This window comes from Astatotilapia calliptera, chromosome 22, assembly GCF_900246225.1.
Source record: "Astatotilapia calliptera chromosome 22, fAstCal1.2, whole genome shotgun sequence".
NCBI lineage: Eukaryota > Metazoa > Chordata > Actinopteri > Cichliformes > Cichlidae > Astatotilapia > Astatotilapia calliptera.
Window position 1 is genome coordinate 6,368,642 of NC_039322.1, and position 25,311 is coordinate 6,393,952.

At 41.6% G+C, this 25,311-nt stretch overlaps 1 protein-coding gene across 8 annotated transcripts in view; it reads right to left on the minus strand.

Moving 5' to 3' along the window:
- Positions 1–25,311, minus strand: part of macf1a (microtubule actin crosslinking factor 1a) — a 230,272-nt gene that overhangs the window by 149,890 nt on the left and 55,071 nt on the right. The window contains exon 1 of one of the 8 annotated variants that reach the window (XM_026156619.1): positions 13,517–14,070. The exons of the other annotated variants lie outside the window; for them this stretch is intronic. Within the exon in view, the coding sequence (XP_026012404.1) occupies positions 13,517–13,571 (55 nt within the window). The 5' untranslated portion in view covers positions 13,572–14,070. Of the gene's footprint in view, positions 1–13,516; positions 14,071–25,311 lie in introns of those variants that run through there. 8 annotated transcript variants of the gene reach the window in all.

Below are 25,311 nucleotides of genomic sequence, written 5' to 3' on the forward strand. Positions count from 1 at the left end.
AAACGCAGTTATTATTAAATGCATGTTCAGAAAATCAGGAACAGTACAAGGAAACAGACCTGTGTCTGAAAACTGTCTAAATAGGGACTGAAAAGATGACCTGATGGCACTACGTGAAAAGTTTGGTGATCACCAAAGTCCTTGGAGCCATGGACGCCTAATACCCCTTTCATACTAGGACAATACCCGTGCACAATCAATAATTTCTGATCCATGGAGACCGACTTTCATGGCTATGGGAGGGGCTAAGCAATATTTGGGATCCCACAGGATCCGTCTGCCCCAGTTTTCTTCCCACGGACGTTACCTCAACTTCTCATAACAGCATTATGTAATAATTGGTTCTGAAACATGAAAAATATGTGGGCTGTTTCTCCAAAGGCACTGGCATATAACTGGTTCTGTACCAGTACCAGCATTGCTTTGGTCTAATGAAAACATTTTGGGTCAAGTGGACCGAGTGACAAAGCCACAGACTGCTAACAACAGTTAGCAACAAGCACCAGACCGGTGCAACGTTGGCTCCTCCTTTCTCCAAACAGGTTCAGAGCCGAGAAACAACGAGAGACTAAAGCAGGAGCAAGGGCAGGTGTGTTTGCGAGAGCCGAGAGGAAAGAGTGAGACATCTATGAAGGAACCGTGAGAGAGATGAAGCTGAAGAAGAAAAACACTTTGATGATGAGGTCAGCTGATGGGAAAAGACGGGGCACAGCGAGAAAGACAAAAGGTGAGGCGATGACAGGGCCAGGGGCAAAGAATGTGAAGAGTGTACACAAATACAGGGGACCCTACCACATAACCACGGTAACCGGGCCTTTAACCCCAGCTGTTCCCGTCGCCATGGACACCTCTCAATTAGGACCCTTCCTCCACCCTATCCCATCCTCTGGCCTTTCATTCAGGCACTTGACCTGACCTCCTGAAATAGCTGTAATTATCAGACTGTCAAAGGCATCTGCGGCGTCCACGCCACCAGGACGTCAACGTTTACGCCCAGTCACTCTTTAAAAATGTTCTTTTCTTCCCCAATTAGTTATTTAATCCAATATGTTAGGATGAAACATTAACACAGCACAGACTCAGGAGTCACCTTCAATTTCTAATATACTTTCTATTTGACATAAAGCAGGATAAAATATTTATGTGAGCAAAAATTAGACATATAAAAATGATGACCATGGCCTCCTTATTGTTCAAAATATAATAAATAAGAAGAGACTCACTAAGTGTACGGCCTTCCACTAAAAGCTGCATTTTTATCAGCTGGTGCTCGTTTGGTTCAGTTTGACTTCCTAATGGTTTCGGTAGTAAAACTGTCTTGAATGCAGCTTGTTAAATGAATCAAGTAGCCTGGAAAGCTAAACACAAATCCCTCTCACTCACGGAAGACTTTCACTTCTGTTTTATGGCTCTGATTTCACGTGTGTGTTGCACACAGGCAGGTGTGTGTGCACGCCGAATTCAGGCTGTGTCACTGTAGCATTCGGCAAGATAGGCTTACGAGTGTGAGAGAGAGCGCAATCGAGAGACAGTGGATTATTGTGTTTGTGTGCGTGAGTGTTAATCTCACTGACGTAAAGCCAAAGACCACCTAGGCTGACCATCGAACACGAGGGGAGGGGAGGAGTGCTCGCACATCAGAGACAAACCGAAGCTCCTTTCTGCAAAGATCACCACACACAAACACCTACACCAAACGGACACCATTAAAACCAACAACAGCCAACACGGAGTAATTCCATCACCACTGATTTTCCAAGTACAATACAACCTTCCACATGGAAACGTGTCAGTTTGACACGAAGCTCCTACCCAAACCAGTAGCACCAAGCACAACCACTGTGGCAACAGTTTATCCTCCAATGATAATTACATGAAAACTGCTCACGAATACCTTAGTGTTTTTCTTTCTGATATTACCTTGAAATACATCAATGTTGTAGACACTTTGGAGCATGACAGCTACACGTTTTTACTTTGCAAAAAGCTCCACAACCATAACTTGCCCCCATCCAATTATTCGACACACAACCCAATAAATGTTCTTACTCCCTCTGGTTCAGATCCAGTGCTTTCTAGTACACAGTGTTTCTCTCAGAAGGGATGCTTAAAGTTTTTAAGTGCCTCTTTAGCTTTCTTGGCATGATGTTCACTTCAGTTTAATCCCCTCCAACAAATGATGCACACAGGCTGAAGGCCGTTAACATCCCCACTTCAGCTGAAGAATCAAAGCAGTGGCTCTCACAGTAATGTCTCAATTTTTCCCCATCTTTGTTTGATTTTATCTGCAAAAAAGTGATCGGTTTTATGTTCTCACAAATGTTACCCTACTCAAAAGTGTACAAATATTCCTCTTTTTCTTGAGGTTTCAAATTAAACAAATTACTTTTGAGCAATTAAAACAATACTCTTTGATTGACACTAAACCTCAGCCCACCCTGACTTGTCTTATAGCACACTGGGTTAAGGTATCCAAAGAAAGAGTAAGTTAGCCCAGCCTCCAACCTCAGAATCCAGTCGACGATTAATAATATGTGGTGTCAAAAAACCTGATCGACACAGGATCCAAACTGCACGACCCAATGGACCCGCTTACAAAATCCTGGTCCAAGACACCACATGACATCATGTGTGTTGTGGTTACACCAGCTATTATAGCGGTGGTTTTAATGTGGTGGCAGATCAGGAAATGAATGGTCCTGAGTGGGAATCTTGGAGACAGCAGGAATGTGAATTGTGCCCGACAAGCACAAAAACATAGAAAGTGATCAATGGCAGCCTTAATTGCTTTGCATTGCACAGGTTCATTAAGGAGTCAGGTATGTTAATGCTCAGTCTTTTTACAAGCACAGACAGTAATCCTCTTTTAATGAGCTCCCACAGAGAGGAGACAAAAGACAGTATTTGAACAATTTTAAGAAAACTGGCATTTTGTTTTAAAGCACAGAGTCCAGCGATGAGGGGGTTGAATGTGACTTTAGGTCAACACTACGCTAAAAACTAAACAAATGAAGTCGATGTGAACTTCCTATTTTAAGGGAAGCTGTAGCCGATTCAAATTTGAGTTCTATTATCACGGTTTTGTGTAACACTCTCTCATATTTGCTTAGAACAGCTGTGTACTCTCAATTTTTGAATGAATTTGCATGAAAACTGGTCAGTCACAGGTTCTAATAAGACCATGAGTTATTCCTCCATAGTACAATATTTGAAGCAATGTTCAGCTATTTCAGTTTATGAGGTGTCTAATCTGTAATCTGTTAGATTAATAAAACGTGACAAACAAATAATCGATCATTAAAATGGATGGATTGACGCAAAAAAGCTATTTTATTGGAACGTCGAGGGGAGATGAATCAGATAATCCAAAACTGTCTGTTCTTATTGCCTGTGGAAAAACGTGGACTGAAGGCTTTCAATAAAACACAAACAACACTTTATAAAAGAGATCGAAGCATGATGAGACTGTGTGAAGAAAAAGTGGGCTGAGGTCAGGAACCTGCCAAAAATGCTCAACTTAAAGACTGAAATGAGTGAAGAACACACAGGACGGAAAGAGGAATTAATGAGATCATATGCATAATCGAGAGCACAATAGAAAGCAATTATATTTTACTTCCATCCGCAGAAATGCAACCACAAGCGCTCTGCACACAGTAAAATCTGCTGAGATTACCCGCTTTTCTCTGTGACCAAACACAAACAGGAAACAAATCCCTGTGTCCCATTTCAAGTGTTGACGCAGCCCTTGAAGCGCCACAGCGCGTTTCTCCAACTTCAAAAGCTCGGAAAATAATTCTAAATAGAACCATTTCTATCTCGGAAATGAACCAGAGGGCAAAGCAAAGCAGGTCGAAATGCATCCTCACAACCTTCCCGAGCTTCGCTCAAACTGTGTAAATCACAGAGCGGAGAGCAGCCGGCTCACTATCACACAGAGATAACACCAGGTTTCCCACGCTGTCTGTTGTCTCCAGGAAGTGGAGCCAGCTGAGCTCTTTGAGGTAGCGCTTGTAGCCCCTGATCGAGTCTGGGGGCAACGGGAAGCAAACGGGAAGCAGAAGCAAGGAACAGACAGCGATCTGCCCCTCTAAGACAGCTGAGACAAAAACACAGCTCAGGGAAAAAGTTTGCCATTTTGTCTGGGAAATCATCTATATCCAATGGGAACAGAACATGCTAATGGATCTATAAATAAGATACTTGGCTAGAATTAGACTATTTGAAGTATTAAACTGCATTTAATGTTTTCAAAACATTTTCGTATTCTGACAGTTTAAGAGAATTTGCATTAAACTCTGACAGCTGAGTTGGCAAATGAGCCAAGTAAGACTTCCTCAGGGCACTGGATATAACTTGAGACACAGAATATATTCAAATATCATCGTTCTGTAAGTATTTATGAGCCATAAATAAGCTGCAGTGCGATTTAGTGCCCTAGAGTCAAAAATTATGCTTTTAAAAAAACAAAACAAAGAAAATGCACGACTGTGACGCTGAAGGAGCAGAGTGTTGAATGATTTAAAGAGAGACTCCAAGTCTGTCTAGTTCTTACTGAAACGCCCATTTAAAACAGTGGAAACATTTTGGATCCTTAGACGTTCATCGAGTTTTTGGAGACAGGATCCAAACGTAAAAATAAAAACTGCGCTTAACCACCTCTCGTTTCCTATTCCTCAGATCATAAATCATTAACACGAAGAAGTGTCTAGACATTTGAGGGACTTTATCTTTTCTTTATTGAAAACTTTAAACTTTGTTTGCAAAGTGTCACATCTGCTGATGAGATTCAAGCATACGTAACAGACACACCTCCAAGTGCTGGCGCGCAGGTCGAAGCATGTGAACGCCGGATTAACATTGAGCCATAACTGCACTTCAACATTCATGTGGGAGCCTGGATCACAGACTACAATACAGCTGTGGTTAAGGCTGATAAATCATTAGCATTCAGGGCCTGCTGATGGTGAAAGTCCTGCGGTGAACGGCCGAGCCAGATTGAATTAGACCAAACTCCAGACGTTCAGGTAAACAAAATAACGAATTCAATGGATCTAAACAAATTAACTGCCCACAAGCAAACAGAGGAACATTTGCTGAGCCAAGGAAGAGGAATTAATGACCAGAAGACAATTGGTGGCTTAAAAACCTGATTAACTTCAGGTCAGCGAGCTAATAAAACATCCATCCATTCTGGTGCGGAGATCATCTCATTCCTTCCGCCCGATTCGGCAAAAGTAATTTAAAACCCGAGACCGGGCCCAAAACGCACAATGCAGGGCCAGCAAACAGCACCAGTGGAAAACAAGCTGAAACTCAACAGAGCCACAGTGAAGCTCTGTGACATTTCCAGCCATTCTCCGTGGTGCCTTGACATTTCGGGGCTCGACTGAGGAGCATTTCAAGTCTTGAATGAGAAGTAGGGAGTGTTGATGGGGGCTTGATGAACCAAACATTGTTCTCTCACACTAATCAAGCTTTTATAGTCATTATTTAGGTGAAAATGAATTGAGAAGAGACTGCTTTTATCTTTGTGTTACTGACTTACTCAAAAGCCTTTAACACACAACCAGCATGCATCTTTCTCCTGTATATGAAGCCAAGACCTGCAGCCAGTCTTATACAGTACAAAAGACAGACATAGCCTCCAATCGTGAAAGGTGAATATTAATAAAAGATCTACTAGCATCCCTGCAGTGCTGGGAAAACAAGTGGTGCTTCTTTGACATTTCACCTTTCACTTTTCCAAAAACACACTTCTCTCCCTCAATATTCTCTTTATCTCCCTCCATCCATCTCCTCCCACTGCTCCTCCTCTCCCTTTTTACCGCCTTGTTCCCTCGCCCACACAGACAGTGTCAGCCAGCACACATCACCTCTCACACACACACAGTAATTACATGAACTAACTGTGTGTTATCCTATGTGATTACAGCCCTGTCAGAGCAGGCAGAGGGCTGCGGTTAGAAAGTCGAGGCTGCAAAAGGACGGCGCAGAGAGAGGTGGTGATAAAGTGTTAACAAAATGGTCAACGGCCACGTGTGGATGCATTAAAACGATTCCAACATCTCTCAAAGCAAATTTTAAAGAAGCTAATTGTCTGATTAACAAGTGACTGGAGGTTTAGTTTCCCCTGACCCCAAAAAACTCAACGACTGGTCAAAAAATCCATCCAATGGAGGGCGCTACAGCCTCACCGGCCACAGTCAGGGGCTTGGAAGGCTGGTTAGGAGCTGGTGTCACACTAACGGACCAGTTCACATGCCTGGAAGCAAACACTGAAGCTCCGAGAGGCAACAGTGGAGCCGCACCCATCTCGGTTGATGCTGATAAATGCTAAGAGCGCTTATCACACTGAGTACATCTGGGTGGCTGCTACTGGAGACATGTATGAGTGTCAATGTGACACCGGGCAGCAGGGTGACGATCAAACACTAAAGAAAAAAAATAAATGAATAAAAATAGGAGACGCAGATAAGGATTCACCCTGCTGAAGCCTCTGCACCAGCTCCTGGGATGATTCTGGGAGCTGTCACTATCCACCCAAAAACTACAGTACATTCATGCTCTGTCATACGCCAGCAGAGACACGTCAGCTGTCTGTGACATTTTAAAGACGTCTCATGGACTGCAAAAAGTGCCGTTATTTATAACAAACATTTTAAAAAAAGGAACTGATCGAGCACATTTAGGTGAATAAGAGTTTTTAGCAGCTTTCTGTTTTTGTTACATCTTTGCTTTCATAGTGTCCATTTAATTGTGCTTTAACTCAAAGCACCTTCACATACAGCACTCTGAAATTGTGTTGTACAGACAATACATTTTTATTTTCAATCTAACCTTGATTTTTGGCACAAAACTACATAATCGGGATCTGAAAGCATCCAGAGTCGTGATGACTGGGGTCAAAAACCTTTTATTAGGGTCCAATTTAAAAATTTGGCTGGAGCTGAGAGGATTTGAGTAATCTCATCTCTTTGGCGTATCCGTCTCTGCTTCACACACAGGCAGATAAACCACACATCATGGTTTCTCTCTTTCCTCATTCTGCTGCCATAAAAAAAAGGAAAAACTCAATAAAAAGCTATTATTAGCACCAGTGGCTACAGGCAGATTCATTTAGATATTTTATGGTCCGGTCTTCGTTTGTAAAAGGACAACACATCAAGGACACAATATGCTGCTGTTAAATGGATATTCCTGGATGATTAAATACATATTTATACATCAACTGCTTCTTGTACAACACTGATTTTTAATCGTTCAATCTGTCACAATGCTTTAATGCCAAAATAAAATCCTAAATAACGATCAGGTAAGTCCGACACCACTTTAATGGCAGCTCTGGCCATTTTTACTGAAATCTGCTTAACATGACTCCAGTTGGTCCCACTGACATCAGCGCCATGCTGAAAGTGTAGTAATACGCCTGCTACCTGCAAAAATGCTTTACTGACATGTCTTGAAATGACTTTACCGCCACGTTTGAACATTTCACACAAGCCCGTGCGTTCTGTGTTTAAAGCCCGGCTGCTACAGTAAGTCTTCCTGTGCTAATTCTGGCAGTCTAGCCGGTCTCATATTAACATGGAAACAGCCCCCAGACGTTTATGTAACCCGATCAACAGGCTTTTAAGTTCAGTCGGGCGACTTTGTCTGCTTGTGACACAAAACAATGCTAAGCTATTGACTCGCTCAGTAACAGTTTGTTCTTTCAACGCTGATCTGAAGCATTTGCTCAAAACAGGTATAAATTAATCATTAATTGTCATATGATTTGATTTCTTTAGCTGCCATATGTGAGCACTGTGACATTTGAATTCAGGGAAAAAACAAAAACAGCTTCAGGCAACAATGTTTTCAGCTTTTCTTCAGTGTAATAAAATCTGTGGTTTTGTGGTTGAGATCTCTTAAAGAGAAGGTCAGTGAATTCAATTATCTTTTAGACTGAGCTGAGCATGTGCCAAATGTGGGACCTAATTATTTATCTACTAAATTATATAAATGGCAAGATTAAAGACACTTAGTCTTGGCAAGGGCTCCACTAATTATAACCAAACACTTCCCAGAAAGGCAGTCGTTTCTCACCGAATGATTTTAGCGTTGACTCACTGATATTTTTATCATTTTAGTTATATTAGGGTATTTTTGAAGCTTTACTCGCACAGCAATTTCCTTCACAGACTTGGGTAAAAACAATAAATAATAATATTAAGTTCAGCATTAAAGTCAACCTCATGTTTTTCCTGCATAAATTCCTCCAGATGAAAGACAGGCCACGCAGCCAGCTGAATATCCACACAGACCACAGAGCTGCTGGAGCAGAGTGTGTTTTGTCTGTCTTTATTTGGGGCGTTTGGGACTTTATAAATACAAATGCTGTAATGGAGATGGAACTTGAAAAATCCAAGCCAAACTAACCAGCGGTTTGGAGGAGGATGCTGAAACGGGCCCGTTCCCGTCTCCATTCAAACATCCAGCTGATCTGAGATCGACAGCAGCGGCCTCGCAGGAAATGCAGCTTACACGCACACGTACACACAGGGGAGGTGGAGAGGGAGGTGTGTCCGTGTGTGTGTAGGAGCGCATCCAACTAGAGCTCACAAAGCTGATTAAAGGCCTGACAGTAAATTGTGTAACTTATTTACTAGGCAAAAACATTTCTTTGGTTCAGTTTCTCGCATTGTAAGATTTGTGTGATTGTACAGTTTTTTTGTGAGGATTAATAATAAGCAACAGGCAGGTTTGGGCTACTTTTATGGATGTTGTGAACAAGAGGTTTAAGCTAAATGGGCTGTTCAGACACACAAACACTTGAGAGGGTTGTATATTAGCTTCATCTACTCCCTGTACTTTTCTTGAGGCCACCAAACACAGATCCAAACACCCAACACTTTACACTCTTCGACCTCATGTCTGAACAGCCCTGACCTTTGTCTCCACCTTTGAAAAACACACATGCCCCAGCATCTCCCTCCCATTAAGGTAATTTTCACAGCATGGCACCACTTTGGAGGGGGGGGGAAATTAAGTTTCCACACATGACTGAGGGCGAAAGATAAAAACTCATGATAGCAGAGACACAATGGAGCTAATGTTGAGTTTAAAACAGAGTTAAAAACCACTCATATGACTGGATTATTATAAACTGAGCCACACAGGCCAGCATGCTGCTTTTTAACAGGGTGTGAGCTGCTGAAACAAAGACAACCTGTATGTGAATGTGATGTTGGCCGAGGGTTTGGTCCACTGTAATCTCGATAAACACGTATCTGCATATAGATATGTGCACAAGCAGCAAAACTGTTGGTGCTGTTTCACTATCTGATTGTTACTGACCGGTTACAATAGTAAACACTTTGAGACATGCTTTGCTGTAGTTACATTCCCCCAGTGACTTTCCAAAGTCCAGGCTTCCCGTCCATCGTTCCGCATCTCTGATGGTGATTCAGAATGATGATGATGATGATGCACAGAAAGATAAATCATCTGATGCCCAGTTCTGCAATCTGTTCCTGAGATTCGGTAAGGTTACCTCATTTCTCTTAAAACTGTCAGCCTTTAGCATCAAATGTACCCGCGTCTGTTTGTTGGCGTGTTAGCTTAAAGGTGGTGTAGAGGTGTCGTCTAATACAGCGGTCCCCAACCTTTTTTGCACCAGCGACCGGTTTAATGTCAGATAATATTTTCATGGACCGGCCTTTGAGGTGTTGTGGATAAATACAACAAAATAAAATGTAACGACCAAGACAAAAACTGTGGTGTTTTGTAAATATAATAATAAACGCGAATTCACTCTTTGTAATTGTGTAACTTTATTAGCAGCGTCCTCCTGAAATGGGCCGTCAACATTCAGAGCAACATCCTCCTTTCTTCCCCTTAATGCTGTCTGGTCGCTATGGTAACACCTAAATATTTCTTTCAAAATAAGACACAACTACTAAACAAATATAAAGTACATGAAATATATAGAAAATTTATTCATAACACACAGGTAAAGACCCAGAGAAACCGAGTTAACGATTAAAACTCTCGTGGCTGAGTACCAAACGACTCACGGACTGGTACCCTGTGGCCCAGGCATTGGGGACCTCTGGTCTAATATACAATGCATTGACCATTATGCAAACTGTAGCTACAACTAAGCAGGTTAAAACCTATTGAGATATCTAAGTGATATGGAGGACATTTGACCTCTGACCCTGGAACATGGACTGGCAGGGCTTTTAAGTCTTACTGATCACTTAAAGAGTGCATGTACCTACTATATAGTTACTTTATTTGACACACTTTAAGCATTTAGAAATTCAAAACAGAACCTTGTGAGGCAAAAGTGTTAAAAAAAAAAAAAAGTGCATTACTGCGCTACCCCTCCTGTGGTTAAACCGCCCTCTAACCTTCTCAGCAGCACTTCAGCCACGTGAACCACATGCCTGAACAAAATTATCTGACTAACAGGAAACACTGCATAAGCATTTCTATTTATCTCGAATCAGACCATGTTTTTGTTTCCAAATAGCAACAAAGGGGAAGGGTGAGGAATACAGAAAAGGACGTTTATTGTTTTTTCTTTGATAAGACACAATTAAACTAAAGTGTATTTCACATTTTTCAAAAATTACATAATAACCGAAAAAGTTTGTGTTTTAACGGATGAATGAAGAGGAACAGTGACTCAGATATAGCAGCTAAAAGCAGCAAGGGGAGAACAAGAGTCGCATAGGAAACACAGATAATGGATAAATATGCACTAAAATAATGGGTGACTCAGTGTCACACACACACACACACACACACACACACACACACATGCACACATGCACACATGCTCGCGTTACTTTTCCATTCATAAAGTCAAAGAATCAATAAAGAAGTTACACAACTTCTTTATTGAAGCCTGAAATTATTAAACTTAATTATTTAAGTGACTTCTAAGTTAACTTGATGTACTGTATAGTAAATGTAATATCCTCTTTCTAGCATTTCCTTATGTTTTATAGACCAAGCTACTCCTAAATTTACAAAATAATTATAAAATCAACAGATTTGTGAATGTGAGGAGCTTCAGTCAGGCATTGGTCAAAAAGCTTTTTGGCAATTTGATCAAATGTTGCAGGCTGCAAATGTTCCAAAGTAACAGATTTTTATTAGCATTTTAAAAGCTAAAAGACAATCAGGTATATTGGAGACCTTTGGACCTTTGTGCATAAACTTGAAAACATAACCTTGCTGTCAGCACTGGGGACATTGACACAAATTTGGTCTGACACAGAAACAAAGGTAAACAGAAAAGAAAAGTGAAGCTCATGCAGATAAACATGGCCAACATGAGGCTGGAGCACATGTCACATAACCTCAGTGAGCAGACAGAAGGAGCGAGAGCAGAAAGTGACAGCTACTCCTTCCTAAACAAATGGTGAGCAGACACTCAGACAGCTCAAACGTCCCTGCCACAGAGATATTTGTACCAGCGCTCTCCTGTGACAGGTGATGGGCAGATAATCATGATCTGAAACAAAGAACTACTACTAGAGAAAACACTGTCCCGGGCCCCGTCACTGAGGTTAAAGGGGAAAAGAAAGGGGCTGCAGCTCCACGATGAGTGGTCACACAAAGAAAAGTTAAAAAAAAAACCTGTATTCTCGAGAGTAACACCAACTTTCAGACAGATTTATGTTTATCCTTGTGACAACTATGCGTCACTAAAATCTCAAATATCTTTGTATTCATTCAAAATTTAGTGGCGAGATAGATTAACTTGGTTTTTGGCTTCCACGACATCCTTGTGACGTAATGTGTTTGCACATGATTACGTGTTTGTTCTCATGCCTGTCAGTGTTTGATGCATTAATTACATTCCTGATGGTTACATTTCCCCACTGGCTTTAAAAGTGGTTAAGGAGTTTAACCTCAACTATAATTTAGGGGGTTAAAGGAGATTGTAAGTGATTGTAAGCCAGTCTGACATGCAGCACTGTAAGACCTCAGACGGAGCAGCTGTTTTCGTTGGGGAGGGGCTGCCTACTGTGCCGCCTAATATCACCGAACCACAAGGAGCAGCAGGTGTGGCCATGGCTGCTGTAATGCTATCGGGGAAAAGACAAAGAGACAAAGCTGTGGGGTCAGACTTAGAAAAGGTTTCAGTCGAGGAGGTGAGCAGTCCATGGTTCGCACTACAGGATTGGTTTAAATAGTTCTTCAAAAACTGCACCACAATTCACCGCAGACCAACGAGCGAGTGCCCCCTTTCCTCTTTAAACAAAGCACATTTGCATGCCAAAAGAAGGTGGGCAAAGAGCAGATAGGGATGAAGAGGTTGTTGGAAAACAGGTGTTGTGAAACTATTCAGACATTGTTTGGATTTGAAAAGCTGACGTCTGTATTTGGTCGAGTGGAGACAAAGTCTGAAAAGGTTTAAGCTCCAGTCTCTGACGTGAGTATCTCCACCAGTGTAGTAAAAGAAAATCCAACTGTGATGAAAAAGCCAAATGCAAAGTATAAAGAAAATAAATATTTCAAGAGGAACTTGACTCAGGTCAGAAACTCGAGGCTTGCTTTGTGCTATGTGTGATAACAGCTGCTGGAGCGAAGCATCCCTGCCTGCTCCCACACGTCACCTGACACTTCCAACCATCCCACGGCCGGCTTTTCCGTTCGGCGTCTGACTTTTGCTCCCACCGAGCTCGAGTGTCAGCGAAAGACAAAAAGCAGAGACGTCCTGACGCAACAACGAAACAATAACAAACAATTAGCAACAACAGAAAATTAGCCACAGAAGCTAATTAAGAGCTTAGAGACCCCCAGGGTGCTGTTAATGCATTCAGGGTGATAGCAGACACCTGCGCTGTTAGCCAATATGAAAGCAAGCAGCCATTTGTCCTTCACTGACCCACGGCTTATCTGGACACCACGCAGTAACTAAACACGCACAGATAAATGCATGAAGTTGAAGCAAAAAGACCCAAGAAAATAAACCAGCAGATGGTTGTGCTGCACGGTTTAAATGAATGTAAATAAAGACCAATGGCTTATTTTTTTTTCCATCTCTGCTCCTCTGAAGCAAACTGAAGGATTTAAACCCAGCACGATCTGGGCGACCACTGATTGTTTCCCCCCCTGTAATACCTTAAAGCAAATGGGTGTTCAATCCGCACGAAGTCTCCGAACAAAAGTAAAATCTCAACATTACTGTGAGGCCGAAGGTTGAAAAAACACAGTGCAGTTTCTGATTGCATAAGGATCCCTGAGGAGCAGGTATTACACCTGCAGCCCAACCCACAGTTTTGGTTTATGCTGATTCAAAGCCCTGTTGAGCGACCCACACGTGCAACATGTCACTCTGTTGATATGTGCCAATCCCACAAAAAGATAAGAGATAGGAAACTGCTCTCATTAAAACATTATAACACTAAGACAGCCCCTGTAAAGTATAATCATTCTCTTTTTTTAATCATTATCACATGCTTTAAAAGGACAGGTGACAAGGAAGAAGGTGAGGGTGGGGTGGGGTACCAACCTCTTTTCTCCTCTAAATCCTGGAGGAACTGCCTGTAAGCAGCCGTGGCGCTCATCCCTCCCTCCCAGAAAAGCGGTGAAAAGAGAGGGAGGTAAAGAAGTGATAAAAGCGAGAAATGATTAGAAGAAGTGAAAAGGAAGTGAAGGAAACTGGTGACAAGCAGCAAAAAGGGAGGGAAAGGGTTCGAGAAACCTCAAGGAAATTAACAGAAGTCAGTCTGTGAGAAAAGGTGAATGAAAAGGCGACAGTAAATGAGTAAAAGAGGAGGAGGAGGAGGAGGAAGGGGGAGAGTTTAGCTGAGCTGTTCGCCACGCAGGATCCAGTTTGTCAAAGGAGAGGCATCCTTAATCACGTAGATAATCCCTCATCTCCCACTCGCTTCTTTTCTTCTTCTTCTTCTACACGTCTTCTGTCTGGCGTGTGTGCGTCTGTGGTTAGGGTAGCTGCGAGTGTGGCTGTGTGTTAACAGCTCTAAGCCGGATAGAGGAACTGGACTTTGACCACAAGGCGGGTGATGTCACTGCCAGCGCTAGAGACATGTGCGTCTGTAGTGAGTGCATATGAGTGTGTCACAGAAGGAAATAAAAAAAAAAAAAAAAAAAAAAAAAAAGGAGGCGTGGTTTTATTAGTCACTGCTCAGCTGTACTCTTTTTTTTTCCCTACTCAGCAGTATGGTATGTTGGCCGTGAGGTTTATTCAAGAAATACCACATGTGTCATTCATTCTGCTTCACAATGTGTGTGTACAGTAACTGCCGTGCCGGGTGAACCAACTGGAGCCGATAACAGAGCAGCAGACATGAAAAAGCCTCTCACACGCCCACTTTTCACCCTATGTCTAATTTCACCGCTCAGTCACTTTCTCTGTTCTCAGGCGTGTGTTCCTGCGCTGAAATTTTAGCTGACATTTAGCCTCTCATATTATCTGTCACAAAGCCCAACTGTCACTGTTCACTGATGCAAGTCTGGAGAATGAAGTCATCGCAAGTCTAAAGCAGTTTCAGGTGAAAACTTATTAGTATATTGGATGTAGTATATACACTACTATAGTATAGTAATAATCTGTGTTTCTTCCACAGCATGTCTTTTATCCCGTCTTCCTTCTCTCACCCCAACCGGTGGCGGCAGATGGCCCCGCCCCTCCCTGAGCCTGGTTCTGCCGGAGGTTTCTTCCTGTTAAAAGGGAGTTTTTCCTTCCCACTGTTGCCAAAGTGATTGCTCATAGGGGGTCATATGTTGGTTGGGTTTTTCTCTGTATGTATTATTGTAGGGTCTACCTTGAAATACAAAGCAACTTGAGGCGACTGTTGTTGTGATTTGGCACTGTATAAATAAAATTGTATTGAATTGAATAACACAAAAAAAAAAAAAAGCTTAAAGACCTGTCCATGACTTCCTCCACCCGTCACCCAATGACAGCTGTGAGATGGTCTAGCTCACCTGCGACCCTAAACTGGATAAGTAGAAGAAAATGACTGGATAGATGGATGGATGCTGTGGTTGACAAAGTTCCTTCCACCTGAAAAATCACTTCCTGTGTGTCAAAGTCAGACCACCTCTGTGGCGTAGGCCCAGGTTCAGTTCTTACCCTCGGTTTATGCTCACAGTTGTTGATTGTGTGGACTGTTTTTTTGACCTCTTTAACCTTTTAAACCCACTCGACTGGAGGCACGAGTGTACGAGCGGAGATCAGAGGGTTCAGACAGACATGGGGCAAACATTGTGTAGAAAACTGAAAAACCCACAATCACTTTGCTCCTATCTCACATTTTGCTGTGTGACCATATACATATCTTTCTCCTGACTTCAGACACACCTCTGTTGGTGCAAGTGAGAGTTAGAGGTAAATGATTTAGCCTGACGTCATTTTTTCTAACTTGAGTGGATGGATAACAGCCAAACAAATGAAGGTAAATATTTTCTGGTCCTTTTTTTCCTACTTCTTTTAGTTTAGTTGCACCAAGTCTTTGAGGCTTTGTGTAAAACATAATAAAACACCTCAAAAAACACCCTAAAACTGTCAGTTTAGCTCCAACAGGAGGGAGCTGCGGCCCATTAAGTATAATCAAAGCACACAATTCTGTATTTAATTTATATTTTGGCCTATTGTCACAGTTTCATGAGATACAACCAGTCTTCTAAGTCTTTGGAGAAACTAACTAACAACTAACTAATGACTAATGGTAATGAACAACGAAAATCAGGCCAAGGCTGAAGCCACAAATACGTGGGATTAAGTAGGAATGATTTTAACTTTCATGATAATCAAAAGCTCCATTAATCCTTTCAGCACCAGTTTGAGAAGCCAAAGGACGGCCCATTAAAAACAATTATCATAAGCCCCAAAAACCCCGCCGCATGTGATTAATTGAACATTGTTTACAACTATATTTTAATGGCCCAGGACTGACTGATCAAATATTATATTTCTATGTGAATAATCTTTATCCCTCAGTGCTCCCCCGTCGTTTTTATTCCACCTCATGAAATGCTAAACACCACATGGTAAATACTTACCTGGTTTATAACATGTACACGCACTAAAACTCAGGCAGGGCGGAGTGGGCACGATGAGGTCTACTGTCATGACAACTAGCAGCCGGCCTTCAAACACCTCTCAATGGTTTCCTTCACGTCAGAACTTATAAACACCAGAAGTGCAAACAGAGCAACAAAGGCAGTGCCATTAAACACCTCGCTTCACATTAGTGTATTTAAACAAGCGGTCTAATAACCGCAGGAAGCCCTGGATAAGGAAATCGACAACTGCCCAAATTCACAAGCTCAAAGCTGCAGAGGCCTTAACATTCAATATCTAATCCATGATGTTCAACCAGTAGGAACTGTTGAACCACAAAGTCCGCTAACGCTACGCAGAAACAGTCTGCCATGAAAAAACGAAGTAAATGTGCTTAGTGTTTCTCTTGGCTTACCATCTTTAGTGAATTAAAGGTGGGAGAAGCCAGAAATGCCGATTCTGTCTGTCTGAGCTGGAAGTGTACGTGTAACTCTATAAAAAGTCTGCTGTGCATCCATGAAGTCGCCAAACTTTTCAGCACTTTTACAGATCTGACTGGTGATTCCTTACACTTTATGTCCTGGTAGGTGTTAATAAAGACAGGGATCTTGTTGATCAACTGTTAACCAGTTCTCTATTTTTTATGCACATCCCACTTCTAAAAGGCGTGTCTCTCCAAAGTTTAATCAATTTTTAGCTAAACTATTTATATTTAGTGTTTACTTTCTCATTTTTACATTTTCTAGAGCATAAACAAAGTGAAGTTTGCATTGGGTGAGGCTGTTAAGTTGTTTAGTCTTACCTTACATCAGCAATGGAAGCAGGTTTCATGTTTTCTATTGTCTATAAATTCTATTGTTGTTACATCGAAGTGTGAGCTCACTGCTTTGGGGTCGTGTACAAAATAAAGACATTAGAATAGATCTGAAATGCTCTATAAAAGTCAGGCCTGACAGGAATCTGAGCGTTCTTTCTCATAAATCAGATTACTAGAAATGATCTTGTCACGTTTTAAATTCACCTTCCTCCTTCTCTCTCCAGCTCCGTTAGAGTCACAACAAACACTGTACCATCAAACGAACTTCTTAGTGTGTGAAAGGTTACAAGTAAACACACAAACGCACACACACAAAGAAAAAGAGCTCACTGGCTTCTAATAGCTGAGGTCAGGATGGCCAATAGCATTTCTGTTTTGCATTTACAAATCAATATCAGAACAGATAAATGGAGGGTGTGTTTCAGCGGGATTTGAAATGGCCTCAGATACAAAGCAGCAAGAAGCACAGAGGTGACGGCTGAAGATTTCTCTCCATGAATGAATTTCTCCACGCACTAGTGAAACTAGAGGGCATACGCATTTCTGGGTGTATTTAAACTCACATGGTATTGTTTGTTTTCCCAGTGCTGCTCTTTCTTGAACAGATATGAAAACTATTTCTATAAACACTTCATGTATGCAAAAGCTGGAGGCCATATGAAAACATCATCCACAACACACACGCACATGCAGCTCAAAACCACGCATGGACCACGAGGCGGTGCGGTTCAAAGCCAACATGCTCTATTCAACAACTCTTAAGTTTAGAAATCCTGACACAGAAATGCTGAAAACTGCTCAGCGATCCTGAACGCTCGCCTGGGAGTCTCCTCTTTCACATGACCCCGTCAACAGCAGCCAGCATCATCAAAGGCCGGCCTGGACACGCACACAAACACCGACTCACACACACTCCTCCTTAGACCGTCACACACCGGGACAGGCGAGGAGGTGGTGTGACTGGGAACCATGGCAACAGGACAGGGGCTAGCTGCTGGTGTCTTTTTTTCCACCTTCTCCACCAGTTCCTTTGGATTAAAGGGCCCGGGGCTGCATAGCACACTACAACCCTGTTGAGAGGTGTTAACAACTAACAACAAGTATACTGGGAAACATCTGACTGAATCAAGTGCACACAAACAGCACACGTTAAATCATCAAATTCAGCCCATCAAATGTGTCCTCTCCAAGACTCAAGAGGACAGAAATGTACTTAAAACCTCAAGCTAGCACATAAAAAGATGAACCTCTGGGAAGAGAACAAAAGCAGCTGAGGAGCTTTTGTTCCAAAAGAAAAAAAAGAAACAGGTTTTATCACCATTTGGCCACAGAGCCAGTGGTCTCAGCCAAAAAACAAAACAAAAAATTAAAAACGAGAATCTGATGTATTTACCTTTGTTGGAGAAAGTTAGCAGGAAGAACAGCAGCGACATGGAAGAGAAAACAGGACAAGAACAGATTGGTTAGTCTCGAGATTGTACAATATATAAAACACGAGTCAGGATCAAAACAAATGCAGAGCAAGTATAAAGTTACCGCCAACACCTCAGTGATTTAGGACTCGGCTGCTATTACGAGTTCAAATTCAGGTCTGCTTAACCAACTTTCTGGAGCTCTCAGCGTCATCGCAGAAACTTCAATTTCATCATGCGAGCAGAAACTCAAATCTTTGGCCATGTGATGACATGTTAAGCTAATTCCACACATTGTGAGATCAGATGTGGTCGACGGCTCTAGAAAAGAGCAACACTTGATCTGATAGAGTATTCTGTGACAGTTACAGCAGTAACGTTTACATTAATTTCAATACAGGCAAAGTGAAGGGCTAATATCCAGATTAGTGGGAAAACATAGTGATTAATATCCTGCTTGAGTTCATATTTATATTACATATAAATATGAACTCAAGCATCTTCATATTACTTGTTGCCCCATCTAAACCACTCCATGCATGAGTGAAGTGGGTTCAGAGTTAAAATGTTTTTATTTACCACTGCATTGCTTGCAGCAACACTGAAGAAGAAATAAACATTTTAGCTGTACTCTAAACACAAAATTGGTCCATGCTGTTTAGTATTCACCCTCTTCGTGCTTTAGACTTCCACTCTAAGGCCGCCTAACAGCCGAGACACAAAAGAAATCACGGCATCTAAACACAAATTGATTGGTTTTTTTGCGAGTTTGTGTTATCTTGTATCGCTTTCTTCGATATTGAGCGCGTGTGCGTGTGATACAGATTCTCTAAAATGCCAAGCACTTTCTGGTTGAGCAGCTAAAGTGAAACCACACGCAGCACTAATCAGAGACTGTGTTCAGCCTCCTCTGTCAGCTGGCTGATGGGGTAGTATCGGGTGGTAGAATCGCTGGCACTGTGGTAGTTTGTAGACTAAAATTCAGGAATTTTAGAATTTTACTAATATTATTAATAAATACTGCTTCTTAAACCGTTTTCATGCAAGACAAATGTAATTCAAATTCATAACAAGACCACAGTCTTCTTGCTTCTGTACTTCAGCACACTGAAGAAAAGCCTAAACCCCTTGAAGTCAGGTTGTTATTAGTTTAATCGTGCTGACATTGCTGGATTCCATCAGATCCTCTGGCTCTTTCCTTTTCTGTCATATTTCTACACTCTCCACATTTCTGCACTCTCTTTTTGTCCAAAACAGGAGAAAATGCAGGAGGAAGACAGACATCAGTATTTCACATCTTTTGATGTGCCTCGCATCAACACAAATTGCCTCTCCGGGGGAAGTGGAGTCTAAATCCAAGCACGGCCTCATAAAACACAAAGGACCACAAGTCATTAAGCAGAAGGAAAGGCGAAAATAAGAGAAGGTGGCACGTTGAGTGGATGGATGTGGACAGAGTGATGTGTCAGAGGGTGAGGAGGTGAAACAACTGCAGCCTCTGATAGCTGAGAGTGTACAGAGATGCAGTTATGAAACAAAGAGGCATTCATCGGAAGCCGCAGAGCAGAGAGAGCTGGTTAGCTCTGTCACCAGAGAGAAAAGGACAAACTCAACTTCACTAAGGGAGAAATGCGAGAGTGAGTAAGAATAGACTAGGCAGAAGCTAAGGATGTATAATTTTCTATAGAGTTGGCCAAGCTTTTAGTTTCTACATATCTCATCTTCTCAACCAAATGGGGGAAGATGAGATATGAGATTAGGCGGCCTTAGAGTGGAAGTCTGTATCTGCAGATACATGTAGGTCAGCTCGAGCGGAGATAGTCCAGTGAACTGCAGGAAGAACAATAATGAGCACTGACAGGAAACAGAAAACGGCTACAAAACAACATGTACGTCTACACAGGCAAAAATAGCCCAGACCATATATTTCATGTATAATCTCATAAATTAATGAATGACTGCAGGATTAATCAAAGTAAGGTTCAAAGTAAAGTTAAAGGTTACAGGAAACAATAACACGGTGTTCAATGAGGCAGAACTCCTCTGCTGGGCTACTTGAGCATGTAGGTGGGTACTGAGACCAAGATTATTTAAGACAGTCACACAAGTCTAGAGACCAGTTGGCAACCACCAGTTTCTGTGAATTAAAAAAAAAAAAAAAAAAAAAAAAAAGGTCATCAGAAATCTCCTTGCAACTGCTTTGGTTGCTACAGCTGCACATATTGTGTGTGAAAGGCACCAACTTGTCTGGAAACACTCGCAAACTACTCGCTAAGCAGCTGTGAAACTATGCAAAGTGTGACAAATTGGAAACGCAGACCAGTTAATCTCTGGAAAAAGTAAAAGATCCCGGCAACCTACCACTGACTAAAGAAAATGAAATTATAAGACCTGCTGAGGAATACACATTTTCCCCTAGCAACCAGAAGCTGCCAGAGGATTGGGTACCGGAACTTGAAAATCATTAAGTTGTTGAACCTTTAAGTAAAATATTCATCAAATTATAGCCAGTGTTTCCAAATGGCTGAATCGGTTTTGGGTAATAACAGTCACTGATCCTGTCATCATGGCTTGAGTTGACCTAAAGTTACCACAGCCCACACAGGAGTGAGACTGGGGTTTTAGAGAAGGGTGAAAATACATAGTTGTAAAGGACAGGCAAAGGGAGCTCCTTTGCAAAAAAGACTGCAGAAAGACTCATGAGAAGACGGTTATTCGATGTGGAAATATTTGCTGGTTAAGTACTCTTTTCATGCCGTATTAAATAAACATCATTACACACAGCGCGGTTCCCATGCTACTCTCTTAATCTCCTCTAATCATTTGGGGGCAATTTAGAAAGCAACCTTTTGTCCATTCATGTCTAAACCGACTCTCTCACTGACACTGAGTGTGTGTGTCTGTGCGTATGTGTTGTTCATTTGATCCACTTCCAAATCATATCACCCGATTTGTCATCTCACGCCAGATGAAAGTGATTCCCAGCCTTTGTTTTACCATGTGTAACCTCTCTGTCCAAAGAAAAGCACAGTCACCTGTGATTAAGTCACCTTTTCTTTTCACTTTCATGACAGACACTTCATCTAATAATTCAGGATTATTATGTGCCTGTAGCTGGAAATCCTGCCTGTGCTAATGTGCTCCGAGTCCTGTTAGAAAGCTGTTACGAAACTCTGCTAAAAGAGGAGCCGGGATGTCAGCAATATTCATGATCTCATGGTCCGCTACACAAAAATCACCACTATTCCACTGCAGTGCAACACATGTTATGTCAGACTTGTGCTCCCTATTTGGTGGTCTGAGAGAGAAAGAAAGGGCAAAAAATTAAGAGAAACAGATGACAAACAAAGGAATAAAAGGCTTGGAGGCAGAAATGAAAAACAATGCAGAAAAAAGAAAAAAGATATAAAAAATAAAGTGGACGAGGTCCCAAACAGAGTGCAGACACACATACAGTCACGAGGGAGGTAAACACAGAGATAAGCTGACACAATAGAAAGGAGAGGTCACACAGGAAGAAAGCAGGGCTGTGATTATAGCTCCAACATAAAATCCCCTTACGTCTCTGTGAATGTCCATAAAAAGCTCAGAGCCTTTGTTTCTATAAGTAGGTAAAACGCTCTGGCCTCCACAGGCGTAACAAACCTTCTTACTCTCACTGAAAGCTGACGTTTTCTAAATTTTTAAGCAGGAATCAACACTCAAAATCTCAAATTTATCCAAGTAGAGCCTGTGAAGTAGATATGTGCATTTTGCATATATGCATATAAACAAATGAACATCCACAGTTCACTTCTTGTTGTACATGTTACCTATGAAACTACACAAAACGCTGCATGTAATTCCTGAGTCACACAAACGCATTTCAGTGTTTGCACATCTACAAATAATTAAGTGTGCATATGTTGACGTGCACACAATGACTGTCAGGGAGGGGCTGGCACTAAAACACATGAGAACCCAAACACACAGGCCTCAACAAGCCCACCGACAAACCATTACATTACAAGTACAGCATGACAGGGGCTGCAGGCTACAGACAGTGTATGTTCATTGTTATTTCTCTTTAACGTGGTCTTTAGAGATGAAGATTCAAAGAAAGCATGATACACTAGATGTCTCGTTAAAAGCTACGTCTGTTCAGCTCCCTGCAAAATCATTTAGTGGTTGTTTTTTTAAGCAGACCACGCTTCACGTAGTATATGGGGCAAGCTACAACGGCTGAACAGATAAAGTAGAGAGCAGCACACTGACTCACAAACAGGCAGGAACAATCAGTTACACCAAGGTAATCAAGCCGCTGCTGAGCTTTACTTCACAAACTGACAGCTTACTTTAGAATTCTTGTAAATGCAAATAATAATAGTGCATCGTTGCAATGAAAGCTCTGAGTGATGCAGCTGTGCAGACAAGCAGACCAGAGGTGGGAATGAAAGAAGAGGTGGTTCTAAAATAAAACCACAGGTCTGAATATCAATTGAGGGCTGGAGAGAGAAGAGAAAGGTGGCGAAAAGTTGAAATGGAGTTAATAATGTGCATGAGAGACAGAGAATGAGTGGGTAGATTGAGTGGCTGGGAAAAGGAATGGCAGGGAGAAAGTAATGATGTTAGAGAGATGAGAGAAAGCAAAACATACTGCTCTGTGACAGAAAGAGACAAATGAGACCAAGGCTCCAGAGGAAACAAAGAAACAGACTTTTACTTTGGAAGGAGACAAATCAGAGCCCGACAATAACATTAAACACACACACACACACACACACACACACACACACACACACACACACACACACACACACACACACACACACAAAGCCACCGTGACAAATGTCATGTAGTTTTCTGATCATTTTCTTCAGTGTTGGTATCATTATTGAGCTGTGACCTCCTTAAAGACTGCAGAAAGAAAATCTCCCACGTGTGTCAATAATAATAAATTATATTCACACTGATGTTCATATGGTTCGAATTGTTTGCACGGGTAACTGATACTTGGACATATTAACAGCAGAAAAACTCAATGACTATATGAGGAAAACATGCAGACACACAAAGAATCAGAGCTGGAAAACAAACCTGGTGTCAAAATTTAGATAAAAAGGACACAATTTAGATGCTGTCATTTGTTTTTAAACCAGCCACCTATCCCATGTGGAGCTATGACTTTTAAAGGTTTATGCAAAATGCACGCAGGTCTGTAGTGTTATCAAAATATTATCAAACATCCAGGGTATTCTTAACATCACAGGTATTTTATTACTACTGAAGCTACAATGTAATCCATGATACTGATGCTCAAAGTTGGCCACAGTTAAAAAAAGAGATTTTATCTTTAGATTATGACATATGGAAATTTTCAGCTCTGATAAATAGTCAAACAAATATCTGAGATCCACAGTTTGTCTCCAACTTCACATTAAATTACACGGTTGTTTAAAAGACTCAGAGATAAAGTTGTACCTCATGCACACTCAGGGGCGTAATTTCCAGGGGGGTTAGGGGGGGTTGTGGCTGCACGGGTTGCATGATTAACCATGCAAATAGTTGCATGGTTAATCATCTGGGAATTTACCCAGATTTATTTATTCAGACAGATCTTGGACCCCCCCCCCAAATGTTCAGCACAAAGTTACGTCGATGTGCACACTGGATCACATCTCTATAACGCAGGTCTGTGTGTGTCACATGACTGTAATGCACGATAACCCTACAGTCTCACATTCTCTCACTTATTGACTGGCAGTTAATTTAAAACGCTGAGAAATTAGTTTGGTTCATTTCTTACTCTGTGCATTCACCATTATCATATATCAGCTTTTGGCCACACCACAATGAGCAGAGGCTGTAGTTTACAGCCGACTGTGCGTTTGTGTGCGTCTAACAGAGTGATAACAGAAGGCCAGTGTGCGGTGGGCGAGTGGATGACTGTGAGAGTCAGAGAGAGACAGATGCGATTTGAATGGAGTCCACGAGTCCAATAAGCTGAAAGATTAAACTTCAGTGACGCTGCCTCTGTAGACTCCCCTGTCAGCAGGAGTTCACACACAGAGAGCACATTTTATTAAATATTCATACATTCATGTTTTTAAGTCTTCAAAGAAACACAGTCAGCAAAAAATGAGCATCAGGGGGAATCACTCTGCACTTTTATGTTGTGTTATGAGAGGCCATGCTTTGGGGGAAAACACATTTCAGGCTTTTTTTAGTGGAAGCTTCATTAGGAGAAAAAGAAGTCTCCTTAAGAAATGCTGTGTTTCAAAGGCTTCTTTCCTTCTAATGAGGGAATCCCCGTCTTAAGTGCTTAATAGTGGGAATCTATACACTGGCAATTTCTTCAGGTCTCAGGTTATCTTTTTCCTATTTCACATCGCGTTTTGTAATTCTCATCGTCTGCTCTGTCTTCAGTTTGGCGGCTCTGATTCCTCTTGTCCCCGTGACTCTTCTGTGATATCAGCACCCCAACACCAGTGTTTACAAGTCAAGATCAAGCCACACATACACTCTGACCTGAAACTCCCGATAATTTACATTTTTAATCATTTAAGTTCAGTGTTCATTGAGTCATGCTTTATCCGACAAAACCAGGACGTCCCGTTATCTTGAGGAGGATATCAAGGCTTTAAAATGATTAATGGTGTTTGATTGACAGGTGTGTCCAGCCTCTGGGGTAGTGACTCACCCGTGTCCATCCAACACCGGATTATTTTTCCTATCACACCTACAGCTCATGCAAACGTCAAACATAATGGATGTCCTTGGGGTGTACACAGTGTTATTATTAACCATCTTGCTGGTTAGGAGGATCAAATAAATGGACCAAAAGGATTTTTGCAGATACGGTTTCCTACAGTGTTCCTCTCGTTAAGGAACAAAGTGACACATTTTAGCAACAGACTTATAAAAATGCCAAAAAAATTAAAAATTAACAAAAAGGGTCAGTGTGAGTCCATCTGGCAAGAAAAACTGTTTCACATCAAAGAACTAAAAGAGACGAGAGAGGAGGAGGGAGTCGCTTTTTCCTAAAAATGACTTTGTAAAAAGCGTAAATC